Below are 14,331 nucleotides of genomic sequence, written 5' to 3'. Positions count from 1 at the left end.
TCAGAAACAAGTGCTCAAACAGCCCTAAGCTCTAAGGAACCACTGCTCCTTACCCCAATGCCCACAGAGCAGCTCGGGAACAGCAACACAGGGACACTTGCCCCATGCCAACAGGAATTATTTCACTCCTCTCCAAAGACAACCTGGATTTTATTTGTCTGTTGCATTTTAGAGAGAAAATCGAGGGGATGGGATGCTTGGAAAGTTTGGTTATGATGACCAGTCGTTCTCTGTCCTCAGGGCTGGACATACACCAAAGGATGAACACCCCACACTCCTTGCACCCCTTCACTGCCCAGAGCCCTCCTCAGCACACACCAGCCTCAGCTTTGGTGCTGCACAAGCTGCACCAAGGTCACTTCACCTCCCACCTTGCTTTATACACATTTATTGCACCAGAATAAATGCCTTCTATAAAAAAGATGCTGCAGAAAACCACGAGATTGTAAATACTAGATTTGTGACGTTTGCAATTATATTTAATAGTGTATTGTTTTTACAAAGCAGTTGAAATAAAAAAAAAAAGAAAAAAGAAAAAAAAAGGAGTAGCAAGAACCCCCCTGTCTGCTGTCTAGCATCAGTAATCCTCACTGGTTTGTTTACCATTTATAAGGAAAACATCATTCAAGCCGGCTTGTCACAGAAACTCTTCTGCAGTAACTGACCTTTGGTGCAAATCCGTGGCATTTGTCAGATCACCTGTGCTTCTTCTCAAAGTCCCTCTGCCTAAATTCAAGGTGTCTGCCAATGATAAAATCCCTCCTCTCTAAATGACTGTGTTTAGCTGGAAGGTAAATCTGGTAACATGTCTGAGGATGGTAAATATCCTCATCTTACAGAGGTAACATGAGCACAGACAACTAAATTTGCCAGAAACCCCAGATCTCACAATCCCAGGTGATTCACCTTGGAGACTACAATCTCTCTCTACAGAAGAGTGAAAATTTACTGATCATGCTGAAATTGCTTCTCTCTTTGCCCTCTCTAAGAGGATCAGCCATTTTTCTGGTTTAGGATCAGCCAATGGGTTACAATTTGGAAACTGTGTACCTCAAACAAACAGAAACCTGTTTTAAGTTAGCAAGGGCACCAAGGCAGCCCCAGAGGAGTGGCTGTGCCAGGCCAGCTGCAGGCAGTGGGACAGGGGGTGGGACTGAGCCTGCTGGTGCCAGGGAGGGGCACCAGGGATGCTTTAGCCTCATCCACCCGCGGACGGGCCCCGCCGGCCGGGCCTCCAGGAGCACGTCCCTCCTCCTTCTCCAGACAGGGGGTTGTAGCCTGCAACACACAGGAGAGAGACCTTCTCAATATTCATCCTCCACAGCCCTTCACCAGCACACAAAAACCAGCAAAAACTGATCTCATAATATCCACACCTTGCTCATACTTCACACTTGCAGCACTTTAGGGAAAATGAAAGCACAGAAAACACCCAGACTTGAGAAGACTTCTTTCTTTAAAAGCCATTGCTAAACACTTGTGGTTTAATTTGATCAATTTGGGTTAAATGCAATTGAAATTAATTACCATTTAATTCTTCTAAGTCTGCACTAAAGCTGCAGTGCTGCAAGAGCAGCTCTTAGAGTAAACTCTGCAGAGTGTGTCTGTTCTGCAAGAGCCCAACAGTCAGGGACTTAAAACAATCCTTCATTCCAGTCCTGCAAGGAATACTCTGAAGGTCAAAAGGTAAATCCGCTCATTAACACTGCAAAGTATTTTTTTAGAGCATTTGAAAGGCAAACATAGGCAGTAAGGCAAATACCCGTTAGCTGAACATCCTAATGCTGTAACCATGGGAAACTTCGTGTCAGGAGAACACACTCAAAGTTACAAGTTGGCAAACATCTTCAATTTGTTCTGCACAAACCTAAGAACCCAAATCCTAGCAGCATTGCTAACCAGGGAGGTTCCAAAGCAACCTGCTCCACTGAAACTCCCAGCACCACCTTCAAATTTGAAATTTGTTTTTCTCATACCAAAGCCAAGTTTTGCTTTCTAGCTTAATTGAGCAGCTGAGCAGCACAGATGGTTCTTTCACTTCATGCTGATCCACCTCAGGAGAAGGTCTGAGACCTCTAATTCTGTAATGGGTTCCTTAAGCAAGGACTTTGCTGAGGATTAAACCAGGACAGGTAGCAGCAGGAAGGGTGCCCACAGCCAGCTGCCCTGACCCGGCCTCTCAGCACAGCTGAGCCCTGCACTCCTCATCCCCCAGGGAGGGAAATGTCCCATGACAGAGACACCAAAGGCAGCTGACAGCATCAGACACCACACCCTCATAAGATGAGCCAATCTACTTGATTCCTTCAAATGCCAGGAAAAACACTCAAAGCAGAAATCCCAGCACTGCACTGCTATGGAGGTTTAGTGTGTTTCATCAAGAATCCGCAGATTTTGTACTTTTAATCAATTAATTAGCACTGCACCCTAAGGGGGCCTCCTTTTCAGCCTGATTGAGGCTGTCTGGATGATCAGACAGAAAATTGTCACTAAAATACACCCAAATCAGCACCTGCAGGTATGGCAAGGGCTCTTGGGCTGAGAGGAGAGGGAGCAGACTGCCTGCATGGCCACTGAGCCTGGCAGTGTGAGGCCATGGAAAGCACTTCATCCACCAAGATGGTGCCAGCAGGTGACTGAGTCTAACATGAGACCTTCTGGTGCTTTGTGAGAGTTGGCAAGAGTTTATACATCCACAGAATTTATATATTCAACAGGTCAGCACTGTGGTGTATGAAAAATAAGGTCACATTTTACATAATAATTTCTTTCATCATCTGAATCTACATAATACAAAGTAAAATACCCTCTTTCTGCATTTAGTCAGTACACAGGTGCTTTAAAGGCAGAGCAGATACTAAATTACTGAACTTACAGAATAATGGGAGAAGAACTACTGTAAGAATCTCTAATTCTAAGTGACAAAAATCTCAGTAAATTATACCAAAGCATATTTACAAAAAAAAACCTGACACATTCTTTTCCCAAGGAAAAGAACACCCAAAACTTCCTGTCAGCTTTTGCACAAAGGACAGAGCAGACCAGCTGATCAGAGATAAAGAGCTTGTTTGTCAGGAATGTTTTGTTTTTTCCTTGAAAAAAAGTATGTACAGAGCCCATAGATACAGCTGGATAAATGCCCTGTTCCCAGCTCAGGGTGTCTGAAGGATTCCATACTCACCACCTCCTCTCAAGGGCTTTTTGTTTGGTTTCGATTTCGGGACTGCTGAGGCAGAGGCACCAGATTCTGCTTCTTGCTGTTCAGAAAAGCAGAAAGTTACTCAGTAGGAATTTCAGCTCCCTGAATCACAGGAACACAAGTGTGGCCTGACTGCCATGGCTGTTACCTGATTCAGTTTCAGGTTTCCTTTGTAGCTCTTTCCCTCCTGCATGCTCTCCCACATCGCGATCTTCTGCCGTCGCCGCTCCTCCTCCAGCTACACAACAAACCCAGGACACAATTTAATCTTAGTTTTGACCTTAAAACTCAGATTTCAGAGCTAACAGAATCCCCAGAAACAGCTACAACAGGCTCATCAAACTGCATTTATCTGAAGCAGTATCTCTGAGATTATGGAAGAATTTACTCTTTTTATGCAGCCACATCTCTCCTCCTCCTCAGGATGCACTGACTGAGCTTGCAGCTTCTTTTGGCCACCTGATGCTTTAAAAGATTTTGAAGGTAAAACCAAGTGGCAAGTTTAAACCCTGAGTCTATGAAAAGTACTAAGTAAAGAATATTGCAGTAATTTAATGCACCATGTGAGGTTCTACAGAAAAAAGGAGTTTGTTTTTTTTTAATGCCAACGTTACTTGAAGCATCAGCTACAAACTGAGGTCTGAGTGTCTGACTGCAAAAGCAAAACCAGAAGAGCTGGGATGATGATCAGAGTTATTACTGTGCTGATCACACCCATTTTCTGCACTGTCCCACTCAGCAATTTGTATTCCTTGTGATCTCAAGCTGTAATTCAGACCCTTAAACTGCAGCAATGCTAAGCTACATTTCTAATATTTATATTTGCCTTTCAGAGCAGAAAACACACATGTGCCATGGGACAGTTAATTTAAATGCCAGCAAACCCCCTCCAGCCATTCACTGCTCACACAACAAAGCTCCTGCAGGTACAGATTTACCTGTGGAAAATGAACACCAGGCCCTGCCCACAATCACAATTTGCTGCTGTCTTTTACAGCAGCAAAGTGCTTGATGAGAAATTGATGAGAAAAAGGAAGAAATGCTCTCTGGTTACCTGTCTTTGCTTTTCTTTGTATTTTTCTGCTTGTGCATTCAATTCCTCTTGCATCCTGAGGCGAGCTGCTGCCAAAGCTTCCTGCCTTCTCACCACCACATCAGGCTCTAGGAAACCAGGAAAGAGTTTGCAAAGCTACTTTAAGTAAATCCTAGATGGTCTCCTCAAAGAATTGCAATAAGGAAAGGCTCACATCACTCCCTGCAAGTGTTTTGCAGAAAATCACAGCTCAAGTTCAGTTTCCAGCTAATCTTTTATACTAATTTATAATGCTGAATTAAACTTCATCATGTTTTACTGTTTTAAAGCAATTACTTCAACAGGATTTTAATAAGGACACAAGTGTACTTAACCATAAAATTTAAACCTCACACTTCAAGGACACTTCCTTCTATTTCTGCAGGATTTGTTAGATACAAATTAATTCAGAAATATCACTCAGGCTTTGCAGGGACCGTTTTTACCCAGAGAACTTCATTTACGCAGAAGGATGAGGCAACCAGCCCACATTCACTCCTACTCCTTCTGGCAAGGGGTCCTGCTGGTGTCAGTGCAGCAGTGGATTTAACAGCCTCCATCAGCAGAGAAATCACTTACAAACATGACACACATCTCAAGAGACACCTGCAGGTCTCAGAAAATCCACACTGAGTCACCACTGCTCTTCATGAGTGACCTGTGAAGGTCAAAAGGAAAATTACACCCCCCCAAAATAGGCAAATGTTCTCTGTTTTCTCCCAGCAGCTGAAGCATCTCCACAGTTTTTTGCCTCATTCTTTGCTATGATCCAGTGATGAATATGAAAAAGAAATGTCAGTACTTTCAATAATTTCATTTTACAGGCAGTTTGGGCAATCAAACAGCCATTTAATTATCATCACAAAAGAACAGCAGGAGGATAAGAGCACACAAATAAGATTTTACTGAGGGGCCGACGTGCCCAGGGGATCAGTGCCAAGCACTCGTGGTTTGGCAGATCCAGGAGCACAGGCTGTGCTTTTCAGCAGGATGTGACTGTGTGAGAGCTACAACCTGTGCCACCCTCCCAAGGATAACACAGACTGTCACACCCCAAACGCACACAGTGCTGCCAGAGCAGGAACTGGGAGAGGGTAACTGCAAGGGAGTGATGAATATCAATGAAAAGTGAGTGTTTGTAGAAGTATTTTCACCAGGATTTAGATTTGGGCGTTTTGGTTAAGTCTAAAAGTTATTTGGTAGCTGGCCACAGGTGCTGCTGTGCTCCATCCCCTCAGCTGCTGCCCGCCGAGGAGCAGATACCCATCCCCGAGTGATGTCCCACTCCTTTATTCCCCAACACGTTACTTTGGGACGCAGCTTTTCCTTCAGAACCTTCCCAAGCACTCCCGGGCCCGGCCTGTGCCGGTGATCTCCGCACTGAGGACCTGGGCGCTCAGAGGGGCCCCGAGCGCCGCTCCCACCCAGCCCCTCCGCCGGCTCCCTCGGGCCGTCACCGGCCCCGCCCCGCACTCACCCTCGGCCGCCTCCGCCGCTCCGGGCCGGCCGCCGGGCCGCGCCGCCAGCCCGCGGGACACCTTCTGCACGAGCAGGTACACGGCGACGGCGGCCAGCAGCAGGTACCAGCCATAGCCGGACAGCACCGAGCCCACTGCCGGGGGACAGGCCGGGGCTGAGCGCGGCCCGCGGCACGGGGCCCGCCTCGGGGCTCCGCGCCCCGGCCCCGCCGCGCCCCGCGCTCCCCCCCGGCCCGCGGCCGCTCACCCGTGTGCTGCAGCGCCTCCAGCCCGCCCCGGCCCAGCGCCGGCCCGGGCCCGGCTGCGGCGCCGCCGTCCCCCAGATCCATCGCCCGCCGCCGCCGCCTCACGTCCGGGCCCGCCCCGCTCCGCCAATCGCCGCCCCGTCCGCCGCCGCCTCACGTCCGGGCCCGCCCGGATCCGCCAATCACCGCCCGGTCCGCTGCCACCTCATATCCGGGCCCGCCCCGCTCCACCAATCACCGCCCTGTCCGCCGGCGCCCGGAAGCGCCGCCAGGACGCGCCGCGCCGCCACTGCCGGAGTGCCCAGGGCGACGTTTAGCTGCGCCAACCAATGAGAGAAGGGGGCAGGCGCAAAGCAGCCAATCAGGGCGCGCCGAAACGCCTCCCGCCCCGCCCCGCCCCGCCCCGCCCCGCCCCGCCCGGGAAGCGGACGCGGCACCCCCGGGAGAAAAAGGGACCGCTCGTTTATTGAACAGCGAAATGCGCGAGGACGGGGGCGGCGGGCCCCGCCGGGGACACCGGCACGGCCCGGCACGGGAAAGGGCTCCTGGGGGGGCCGGGGCGCGGCACGGCCCCGGCTACGATCCGTTTGGCACTGTGTCCTCCTCCATTTCTTCTTCTCCGTCCTCCGATGGGCCTGAAAGGACACGTCAGAGTTTTAGAGCAGCTGCTGAAGGCGTTGCTGTTCCTTTTCCCACCCCTCTGCAGAAGAGTAATAACGAGAATGTTTAAAAACTCTACAGAGAGGAAAATCAGGTAGCCCTGATGTACAGGAAAGAGGTGCTATGGCCGGCCTGCAGCTGAGCTCCATCTCTGCAGAGCTCCCAGACTCACTGCTGAGGCACTGATGCTCAGCAGAGGTCCAGAGAGACTCTGTAATTCATCTCATTTTGTTAAATTGATGCCTCAGGTTTTAGCTTTTATCTTTTTCACATTCTGTGCTGCGTTAGTGTGCAGTTCTGAGTTTCATTTTAGGGGATGGTGAGCTCTGTGCTCAGGGGACACAAAACAATTCCTGCTCCAGCTGGGCACCAAGGACAAATGACCCAAATCTCAGCCCAGGAGCACAAACCCCGTGGGCTGGAGAGAGAAAAACAAGCAGGGTGGGACTGCAGGGCTAAAGCTGGAATGGGACAATGAACTGCAAGGTGCAAATGGAGCAGAACTGATCCCAGGGACAGAGCCCGTGCCCGGCCGTGCATTTTGGGGCCATTTTGGTTCATCTTGGGTGCAGCCCTGGCTGGGCTCTGGTGCTGCCCAAGGTGGATCCATGGAGGCCTCTTAATCAATCCCTGCTTTATTGTTTAGCTCTGTCCAGCCTCTGTTCTAGGTCAGCCTTCACAAAGCACAAAATAGCTGGGATGAATTTTGAAGTCATCCAGTGCAGCAAAGCCCCTTGTTGGGCACCTGGCTCTGCAGGGAGTGCAGGGACAGCCCAGAGCTGCCCCAAGGCCAGGCTGTCACAGCCAGGATGTGCTGCACAGGTGACAGACTCACTCTGTGCCCACCCAGCCCCCCACACAGACCACATGCAATCAGGAGTGAGGAGGGCAGGCTGTGTTTGAGGAGCAGAAGCAGAAGCAGACAGACAGTGACCTGGTTTGCGCTCCCTGCCCGGGATCTGGCCCGCCTGCAGCAGCCCCTTCAGCCGCTCCACCTCCGCCAGGGTCGAGGCGTTGGCGATGGCAGTCTGCAAAGAGAGCTCAGTCAGTGCCCACAGCCTGGCAGCTCCCGCAGCAGCACACAGCACAGGCTGCCACCAGCTAAGGGACACTCAACACACAGGAAACTGCCACTGAATTCTGCTTCTACAAAATTCTACAAGTGGCAAAGCATTACTGCCCCCCTCCCTTGGAAGAACTCTAAGCTCAGGTTGACATTTCATTGAAGTTTTCAAAATACAGATAGGTCAGAAGAAAACTTACAGGAAAAGAATTTAAACCAGAGCCAGGACATGCTGATCTATTTGTCTGAACAGCACAAAGGAAACTTTTGTTCAATCTGGATCCATGACAGCTTTTCTCATGACATATTTACCTTAATTGCCTCCACATCCCCTGGGGAAGGCCCAGTTTTCTTTTTGTCTGTTGGCAGGCCAGCCCCTGGATTGAAGCTTCAAAAGGAAAAAAAAAAAAGACCTGTTACACTTTTTGAAGAGTAGCTGCTTCTCTTATATTGAAATGCTTCCAAACTAGGTTTGAAAGCATTTCATTCCATCAAGTGTAGTATCTTATCTTTGTTAACAAACTGATACAGTGAAGAATTGCCTCCTTCAGAAACACCAGCATCTTGCCCTCACTGTCCCATTCCCCCCCCTTTCATCTGCTCAGAGGCAGAACTTAACTTTATTCATCAGGCAGTTGGCAAAAGCTCTTCAATTTGGATGTTGTTGAACACTCAGCTGCTCTGCTGCCATGACAAAAGCAGGGTGGATAAATAAAGAGTAACAGAAAATGGGGTTTCTGTTCCCATGTGTCAGATGTGGTATTACAGCAGCCTCAAGTAAAGCCTACATTAAACTGGAATTCATCTCAACAGCCAAAAGAAAAAGGTTATCTGCTGCTGCTTTAAGGAGATCACCTGACCTGAATCCCTTTCCACTCACAAACCTGAGCTCAAATCTGTTATAGGTTTAAATGCTGAATAAGGTCAAGACATTTTTCTATTTAACCATGAATTTGGAAACATTGTGATCTGAATTCTTATTACCAAATATGTTGATCAAAACATATGATGTACCACTGAACAATTAAACTAAATAAACATATACTGTAACAGCTTCATTAAAGATTTTCATTTGTATTTCTTCTCCTAACTACAGCAGATTTTGCCGTTTATTCCCAAAATAAATATATAATTATTTATTTTGGGAAATAAAATAATTTGGCAAAACAAAACCAATCATTTAGGAGAAAAATCCCACCAACCACAAATCAAATAATGGCCACCTCTCTGCAGTTAAATAACAAAAACAAAATTAGGCTTTCCTGCTTGTTGCCCTCAGTGAATCCACCTTGACCAAGTTAACTCTTTCAGAAACACTTCTGAGATGTATTCACCACCATCCAAAACTCGGGGTGCTTGGACAAGGCACTTGTGGCTCCCCAAGCTTTTGAGGCATCCTGGCAGCAGCTGCTATTTCAGTTTTCTGCCTGACACTGCACACAAGGGAAGTGGTGTTTCTGAAGGAGGCTGCCAGTGGAAATTTGTTTGTTTTATCTTACGTTTTTGCTCTCCTGGCAATATCCTTTGCAAGCTGTGCACCCCGTTTGCCCTTGAACATTTTCTCTGCCTCCTGTCGCTCCTACAGCGATACCACACACACACAGAGTTAATTTGAGAACATCACAGTTTGCAAAGCTTCTGTCTTGGCCAAGAAAGACACTTTGGCTCATCCTCATCAGTGAAATTGGTACATGGAGACCAGATGTAAGAACAAGCAGATAAACATTGCCCAAATATTCAGAGAATTATCAACTTTGTGTTTTTAGAATTAAGAGTTCTTTCCCACACTCATCCCCCACCCAGTGGTGTTTCCTTCTCTAGAGCTGAGTCCTACCAACACCAGAGGGACAGGAAAGAGTAACACTCAACAAAGGCACTGGAACTTAATTAGACATAATTGAACAGATTATATCCTTAACAGAATGAAACCATGAAAGAAAACAATGAGAGTGTTGTAGAGCCACTTACAGTTTCAATAAAATTTACAACTGTGGCAACAAGGTCACTGTTAGTGGTGAATTTTCAAGAATGAAAAAAAAAAAAACCAAAAAACCAAAACTACTAACACAAAACAAAAACAAAACACCCCAAACCAAACAAACAAAAACCAAACAAAACCCAAAGCTAACCAACCAAACAAATAAAAAACCTAACCCCCCCCAAAAAAAACCAAAAAAAGCCCAATTAAAAAAAAAAAAAAAAAATTAAAAACCCCAAACACCTAAATCAAAAGCAAGCAGACTTACTTTGAGCTTCACTTTTTGAAAATCCAGCACTCTGACCTGGGGAACTTTATGAATTAAATATAATCTGTAATGTTTCTTATTTGTTACAGGATTCCTTAGAACGCTGTGAAGGAAATAAAGGTTACAAAATATTTTAAAATGCATTTGCATTGAAATATGTTAATATACTTGAAATGCATTCATGAACTTCCTGCTGTAACAGGGAACAAATAACACCATGAAATAAGCCTAGTGACAGTACTTTGATATTATGGAAACTATAATAAAAACTTGCACTTTAGCAATTCAGTAGATTTAACTGAAGGATGACATAAAGAACAACTTCAAAATAATCATAATACTCCCCCAAAAAAGTAACTGAAACATCACTTTTCTCTCTGATCAACTGAAAATCACAGGACAAACTGTGTTTCTTTCTGTCCCTCACACCAAATGTAACATTTCTGAAAAGTCCTTGTTTACATGTTTTTTTAATTATTTTTTATCAACAGATTCAACCTTTTGGGTTTAGGTTTTTGAAGGATAAGCTCACTTCAGCACTTGTGTAGTGGTTTATAGAGCTATTAGGTCTCATTATCCCAACAGTGATATAAAACCTCAGACATTACTTACCAGATGCTCATGAAGAGTAGTGCAAACACTGTTTATCAATTCAATTTTTAGACATAAAGGATCTGTCACAGCTCATAAAAAGCAGAGCATTCCAGACCAAAGCAAAGGGCCACGCCAGCAGCAGAGCTCAAACACCAGAGAAAGAGCAGCTTTTCTTTTTGGGGTTACATACCTCAGGTAAGTCAAGGATTTAATAGTTGATAATGGATCCAGTTCACCCTGGGTAGAGGGAGCACAGCAAGAAATTTTAAACCTCTTTAGCAAAAAAATAAAATATTTGAAAACAAAGTTCCTGAACTCATATCTATTTTAGAGATTAATTAAATTACTGCAATTATTTTAATAGGAAAACCACTAAGCTTTGTGACTGCTGTTGCAAATCATGTTCATTAAAGGATGTACACAATTAACTACTGCCAAAACTGTAGGATATTACTCTAAAGGGAAAGAACCAACTATTACCAAAAGGATATGGCAGTACTCTCAGGAAAATGGTTAATTACAGGGATGAAAACCACAAATTTTCAGCTTGCTTAGCTTTATCCTGCATGACAGCTTACCAGTTCTGCAATGTTGTTGTTGGTGAGAATGAGCTCTGTGAGGCTGGGCAGAGCCTGCTCCAGGTTCTCCCCAATCCGACTGAGGAACAACAAAAACAAAGGGTTCATTTAGGGCAGGAATTAGCAATGCTGGAAATACACAGAGAAACAAAGTAACACAGAGGATCTCCCTGTGAACAACCCAGTGTGACACTGGCACAAGTTTGGGTGAGCATCCAAAACACTTTTCTAATAAAGCTGGCAATAAATCACTGCAAATGTTCGGTGCAATATGATACTTAAATCTTATAATCTATTATAACCTATTCCCTTGCAGGTACTCATTTCTTCATGTCTTTATGGAGCTGATTACTGAAATCCAAAGATGTGGCCAGACCCCAAACTCTGCATCTCACTGTCCTGGCTGAGAAACAAACACTGAATCAGGAAGTGCCCAGCACTGATTTCACTGCCTGAAACAAACACTCCTGCCCCTGCCCAGCACTGAAAGGCACACACCCCTCTCTCCCCAGAGCACTTTCTTCTGCCCACGAGGCCAAGCAGAGCCCTCACCAAATCCTGTTGTTGTTCATCAGGAGCGTTTTCAGCCTCCGCAGCAGCGGGAACCCGTCCAGCTTGCGGATCTCGTTGTCAGAGAAATCGATGGCATCAAACTGGTCCAGAGTGGCCCCCAGGTTCTCAATGACTGGGATTTTATAGCCTGGGGAGAGAGTGCAGGGCAGGGGTTAGATGTGCCCACAGAGCAGAGCAGAGCAGAACAGAGTGTGTGGGAGCTCTGTTCTGGGCTGGGGATGCTGATAAGGCCCAGACAAAACACCCTGGGATCCACTCTGCTCCACACAGCTCCCAGACCAAACTCTCCCCCTCAAACCCAACAGCTCTCACGGCTTTTGGAATCCTCCTTCCTCCCCCTCAGCAAAACATCAGCTCCCTGCCGGGACGTGTCCTCCAAACCAAACCAACCTTTCTAGCACATCCCCCGTGCTGAGGCACATCCACCCCCACACCACAGCACATTCCTCCCAGTTTCCCCTTCTTGATGGTTGGCACGAGATGATCTTTAGGTTCCTTCCATCCTAAACGGTTCTACCACTCTGTGATTCACCCCTCGCATCCCCCGCAGGTTCCGAAGCCACTGGAGTCTCTTTAATCGCTCTTCATCCCCAGCCCCCGGTCACTGCAGCCCCTCCAACAACCTCCCGGTCCTGCTTGGGCACCTCCGGCCACTGCAGGCGCCGGGCCCCATTGAGAGATCCATCACGGACCCTCCAAACCCATCACAGCCTCTCCTCCGGGCCCCCACACGGTCCCACCGCCCGGCCCCATCACTGACCACCCACCCACCCACACACACATCCCCTCAGCCCTCAGCCCCCCGCCCTCGCCCGCCCCTTGCCGGCACAGCCCCTCTGGCCCCGCGGGGCCCGCGCACCGCGCAGGTCGAGCTCCCGGTCTCGGACGGCGTTGGTGTACTGTGCTGCCTGCTCGATCAGCTCCGCCGTGAGCTTCACCATCGCGACACACGGCGACAACCGGCGACACACGGACACAGCGGGACACACACACGGCCTCACACCGAACACGCACACGGCCTCACACCGGACGCGCACACGGCCTCACACCGGACGCGCACACGGCCTCACACCGGACGCGCACACGGCCTCACACCGGACGCGCACACCGCCTCACACCGGACGCGCACACGGCCTCACACCGGACGCGCACACGGCCTCACACCGGACGCGCACACGGCCTCACACCGGACGCGCACACCGCCTCACACCGGACGCGCACACCGCCTCACACCGGACGCGCACACGGCCTCACACGGCCTCACACCGCCTCACACCGCGCCAGGCCGCGCCGCGCCGCCGCAGGACACCGCGCCGAGCGCCGAGCGCCGGGCCCGCGCAGGCCGCGCAGCCGAGCGCCGAGACAGCGAGCGGCAGAGACCACCCCTCCCCGCCCCGTCCCTGCGTTCCCCCCTCAGGGACTGATACAGCCCCAACACCCCGTCCCTGCATTCCGCTTCTCCTGAGGGACTGATACAGCCCCAACACCCCGTCCCTGCATTCCGCTTCTCCTGAGGGACTGATACAGCCCCAACACCCCGTCCCTGCATTCCGCTTCTCCTGAGGGACTGATACAGCCCCAACACCCCGTCCCTGCATTCCGCTTCTCCTGAGGGACTGATACAGCCCCAACACCCCGTCCCTGCATTCCCCTTCTCCTGAGGGACTGATACAGCCCGAACACCCCATCCCTGCATTCCGCTTCTCCTGAGGGACTGATACAGCCCCAACACCCCATCCTTGCATTTTCCTTCTCCTCAGTGCCAATACAACCCCGAGCACCCCATCCCTTCGTTCCCCTTCACCTCAGGGCCAGCTCCCAGCCCCGGCCTGAGCCATGGCTCACAAGCCCAGGAGAGAATTGGCCTTGCTGTCAGCACAGGTGCCCCCAGAGGTTCCCTCCCACCTTGTGGTGTTTCCAGGCACAGATATATCTGCAGAAATGCGGGCAGAGCAGGAACACGCTTCACGCCATGGCTGGTGCTCCCCTTCAGACAGAACCGTGCTCGAGCACTTGCTGGTGGGCCGGGCACCTTCAGCTCTCGGTGCTTTCTGCCCATCCATCCATCCATCCATCCATCCATCCATCCATCCATCCATCCATCCATCCCAGCAGCAGCTCAGCCTTTGCTCCTGGACATTGTGGTTCCTATAAGCGCCTTCCCCTGCAGCTTTTGGGGCAGTTTCTCTGTCATTTCCATGTGCATTCCTGGGCTGAGGTGCTGTGATGGGCTGGGAATACCCCACAGGCTGCAGCACCACACCCCCCCTTTATCTGTGAGACAAAACATGCTTGCAAATGTCACATCGTCCCCCTAACCAGCTTTGGGAATTTGGGGAGCAGCAAGGAAGGGCTGGGAGGAGCGCTGGGGGAGCTGAGGTGGCTCTGGCCACTGTGTCTGGCCAAGAGCTCCTTGCTCTGGGGCCGGGGCACTGCCTTGCACCACTGGGAGGGCTCAGCTGGAGGGTGAGACACCCTGCAGGTGACTGGACTGAAAGTGACACCCCCAAACCCCTAAAATGTGCTGAATGCCACCATTGCTTCTTGGGAAATCCTTCCCAGCTTTCAAGGCCCACAGAGCAGGATGAGGAAGGATGATTTCTGTCTGCGCTGCTGTCGAGGG

At 49.3% G+C, this 14,331-nt stretch overlaps 2 protein-coding genes across 2 annotated transcripts; both read right to left on the bottom strand.

Moving 5' to 3' along the window:
* Nucleotides 1-457: 457 nt before the first annotated feature.
* Nucleotides 458-6,094, bottom strand: SELENOS (selenoprotein S). Its single transcript, XM_059482089.1, has 6 exons — nucleotides 5,997-6,094; nucleotides 5,749-5,883; nucleotides 4,254-4,360; nucleotides 3,348-3,437; nucleotides 3,182-3,257; nucleotides 458-1,278 (listed from the first exon to the last, which is right to left on the bottom strand). Exons 1-6 carry the CDS (start codon nucleotides 6,076-6,078, stop codon nucleotides 1,199-1,201), a joined length of 570 nt encoding a protein of 189 aa, XP_059338072.1. The 5' UTR covers nucleotides 6,079-6,094; the 3' UTR covers nucleotides 458-1,198.
* Nucleotides 6,095-6,439: 345 nt separating this feature from the next.
* On the bottom strand, nucleotides 6,440-12,942 carry SNRPA1 (small nuclear ribonucleoprotein polypeptide A'). Its single transcript, XM_059482189.1, has 9 exons — nucleotides 12,568-12,942; nucleotides 11,688-11,835; nucleotides 11,136-11,214; nucleotides 10,748-10,794; nucleotides 9,964-10,066; nucleotides 9,217-9,296; nucleotides 8,030-8,105; nucleotides 7,589-7,682; nucleotides 6,440-6,629 (listed from the first exon to the last, which is right to left on the bottom strand). The coding sequence occupies exons 1-9, from the start codon at nucleotides 12,647-12,649 to the stop codon at nucleotides 6,571-6,573; spliced, it is 768 nt and encodes a 255-aa protein (XP_059338172.1). The 5' UTR covers nucleotides 12,650-12,942; the 3' UTR covers nucleotides 6,440-6,570.
* Between the last annotated feature and the right edge of the window lie 1,389 nt (nucleotides 12,943-14,331).

This window comes from Ammospiza nelsoni, chromosome 14, assembly GCF_027579445.1.
Source record: "Ammospiza nelsoni isolate bAmmNel1 chromosome 14, bAmmNel1.pri, whole genome shotgun sequence".
Classification (NCBI taxonomy): Eukaryota; Metazoa; Chordata; class Aves; order Passeriformes; family Passerellidae; genus Ammospiza; species Ammospiza nelsoni.
This window is presented reverse-complemented; position numbering and strand designations above follow the sequence as displayed.

Bases quoted from the DNA above. Each gene is read 5' to 3' on its own strand.
- SNRPA1 (XM_059482189.1), bottom strand. From the start codon at position 12,649: ATGGTGAAGCTCACGGCGGAGCTGATCGAGCAGGCAGCACAGTACACC. The intron at 11,215-11,687 runs GTGAGGGCTCTG...GTTGTTCCTCAG, and splicing joins ATGAACAACAACAGGATTTG to TCGGATTGGGGAGAACCTGG. The intron at 9,297-9,963 runs GTAAGTCTGCTT...GTATCGCTGTAG, and splicing joins TTCAAAAAGTGAAGCTCAAA to GAGCGACAGGAGGCAGAGAA.
- SELENOS (XM_059482089.1), bottom strand. From the start codon at position 6,078: ATGGATCTGGGGGACGGCGGCGCCGCAGCCGGGCCCGGGCCGGCGCTG. The intron at 4,361-5,748 runs GTGAGTGCGGGG...CTGGTTTCCTAG, and splicing joins AGCGGCGGAGGCGGCCGAGG to AGCCTGATGTGGTGGTGAGA. The intron at 1,279-3,181 runs GTGAGTATGGAA...TGTGTGTTGCAG, and splicing joins AAAGCCCTTGAGAGGAGGTG to GCTACAACCCCCTGTCTGGA.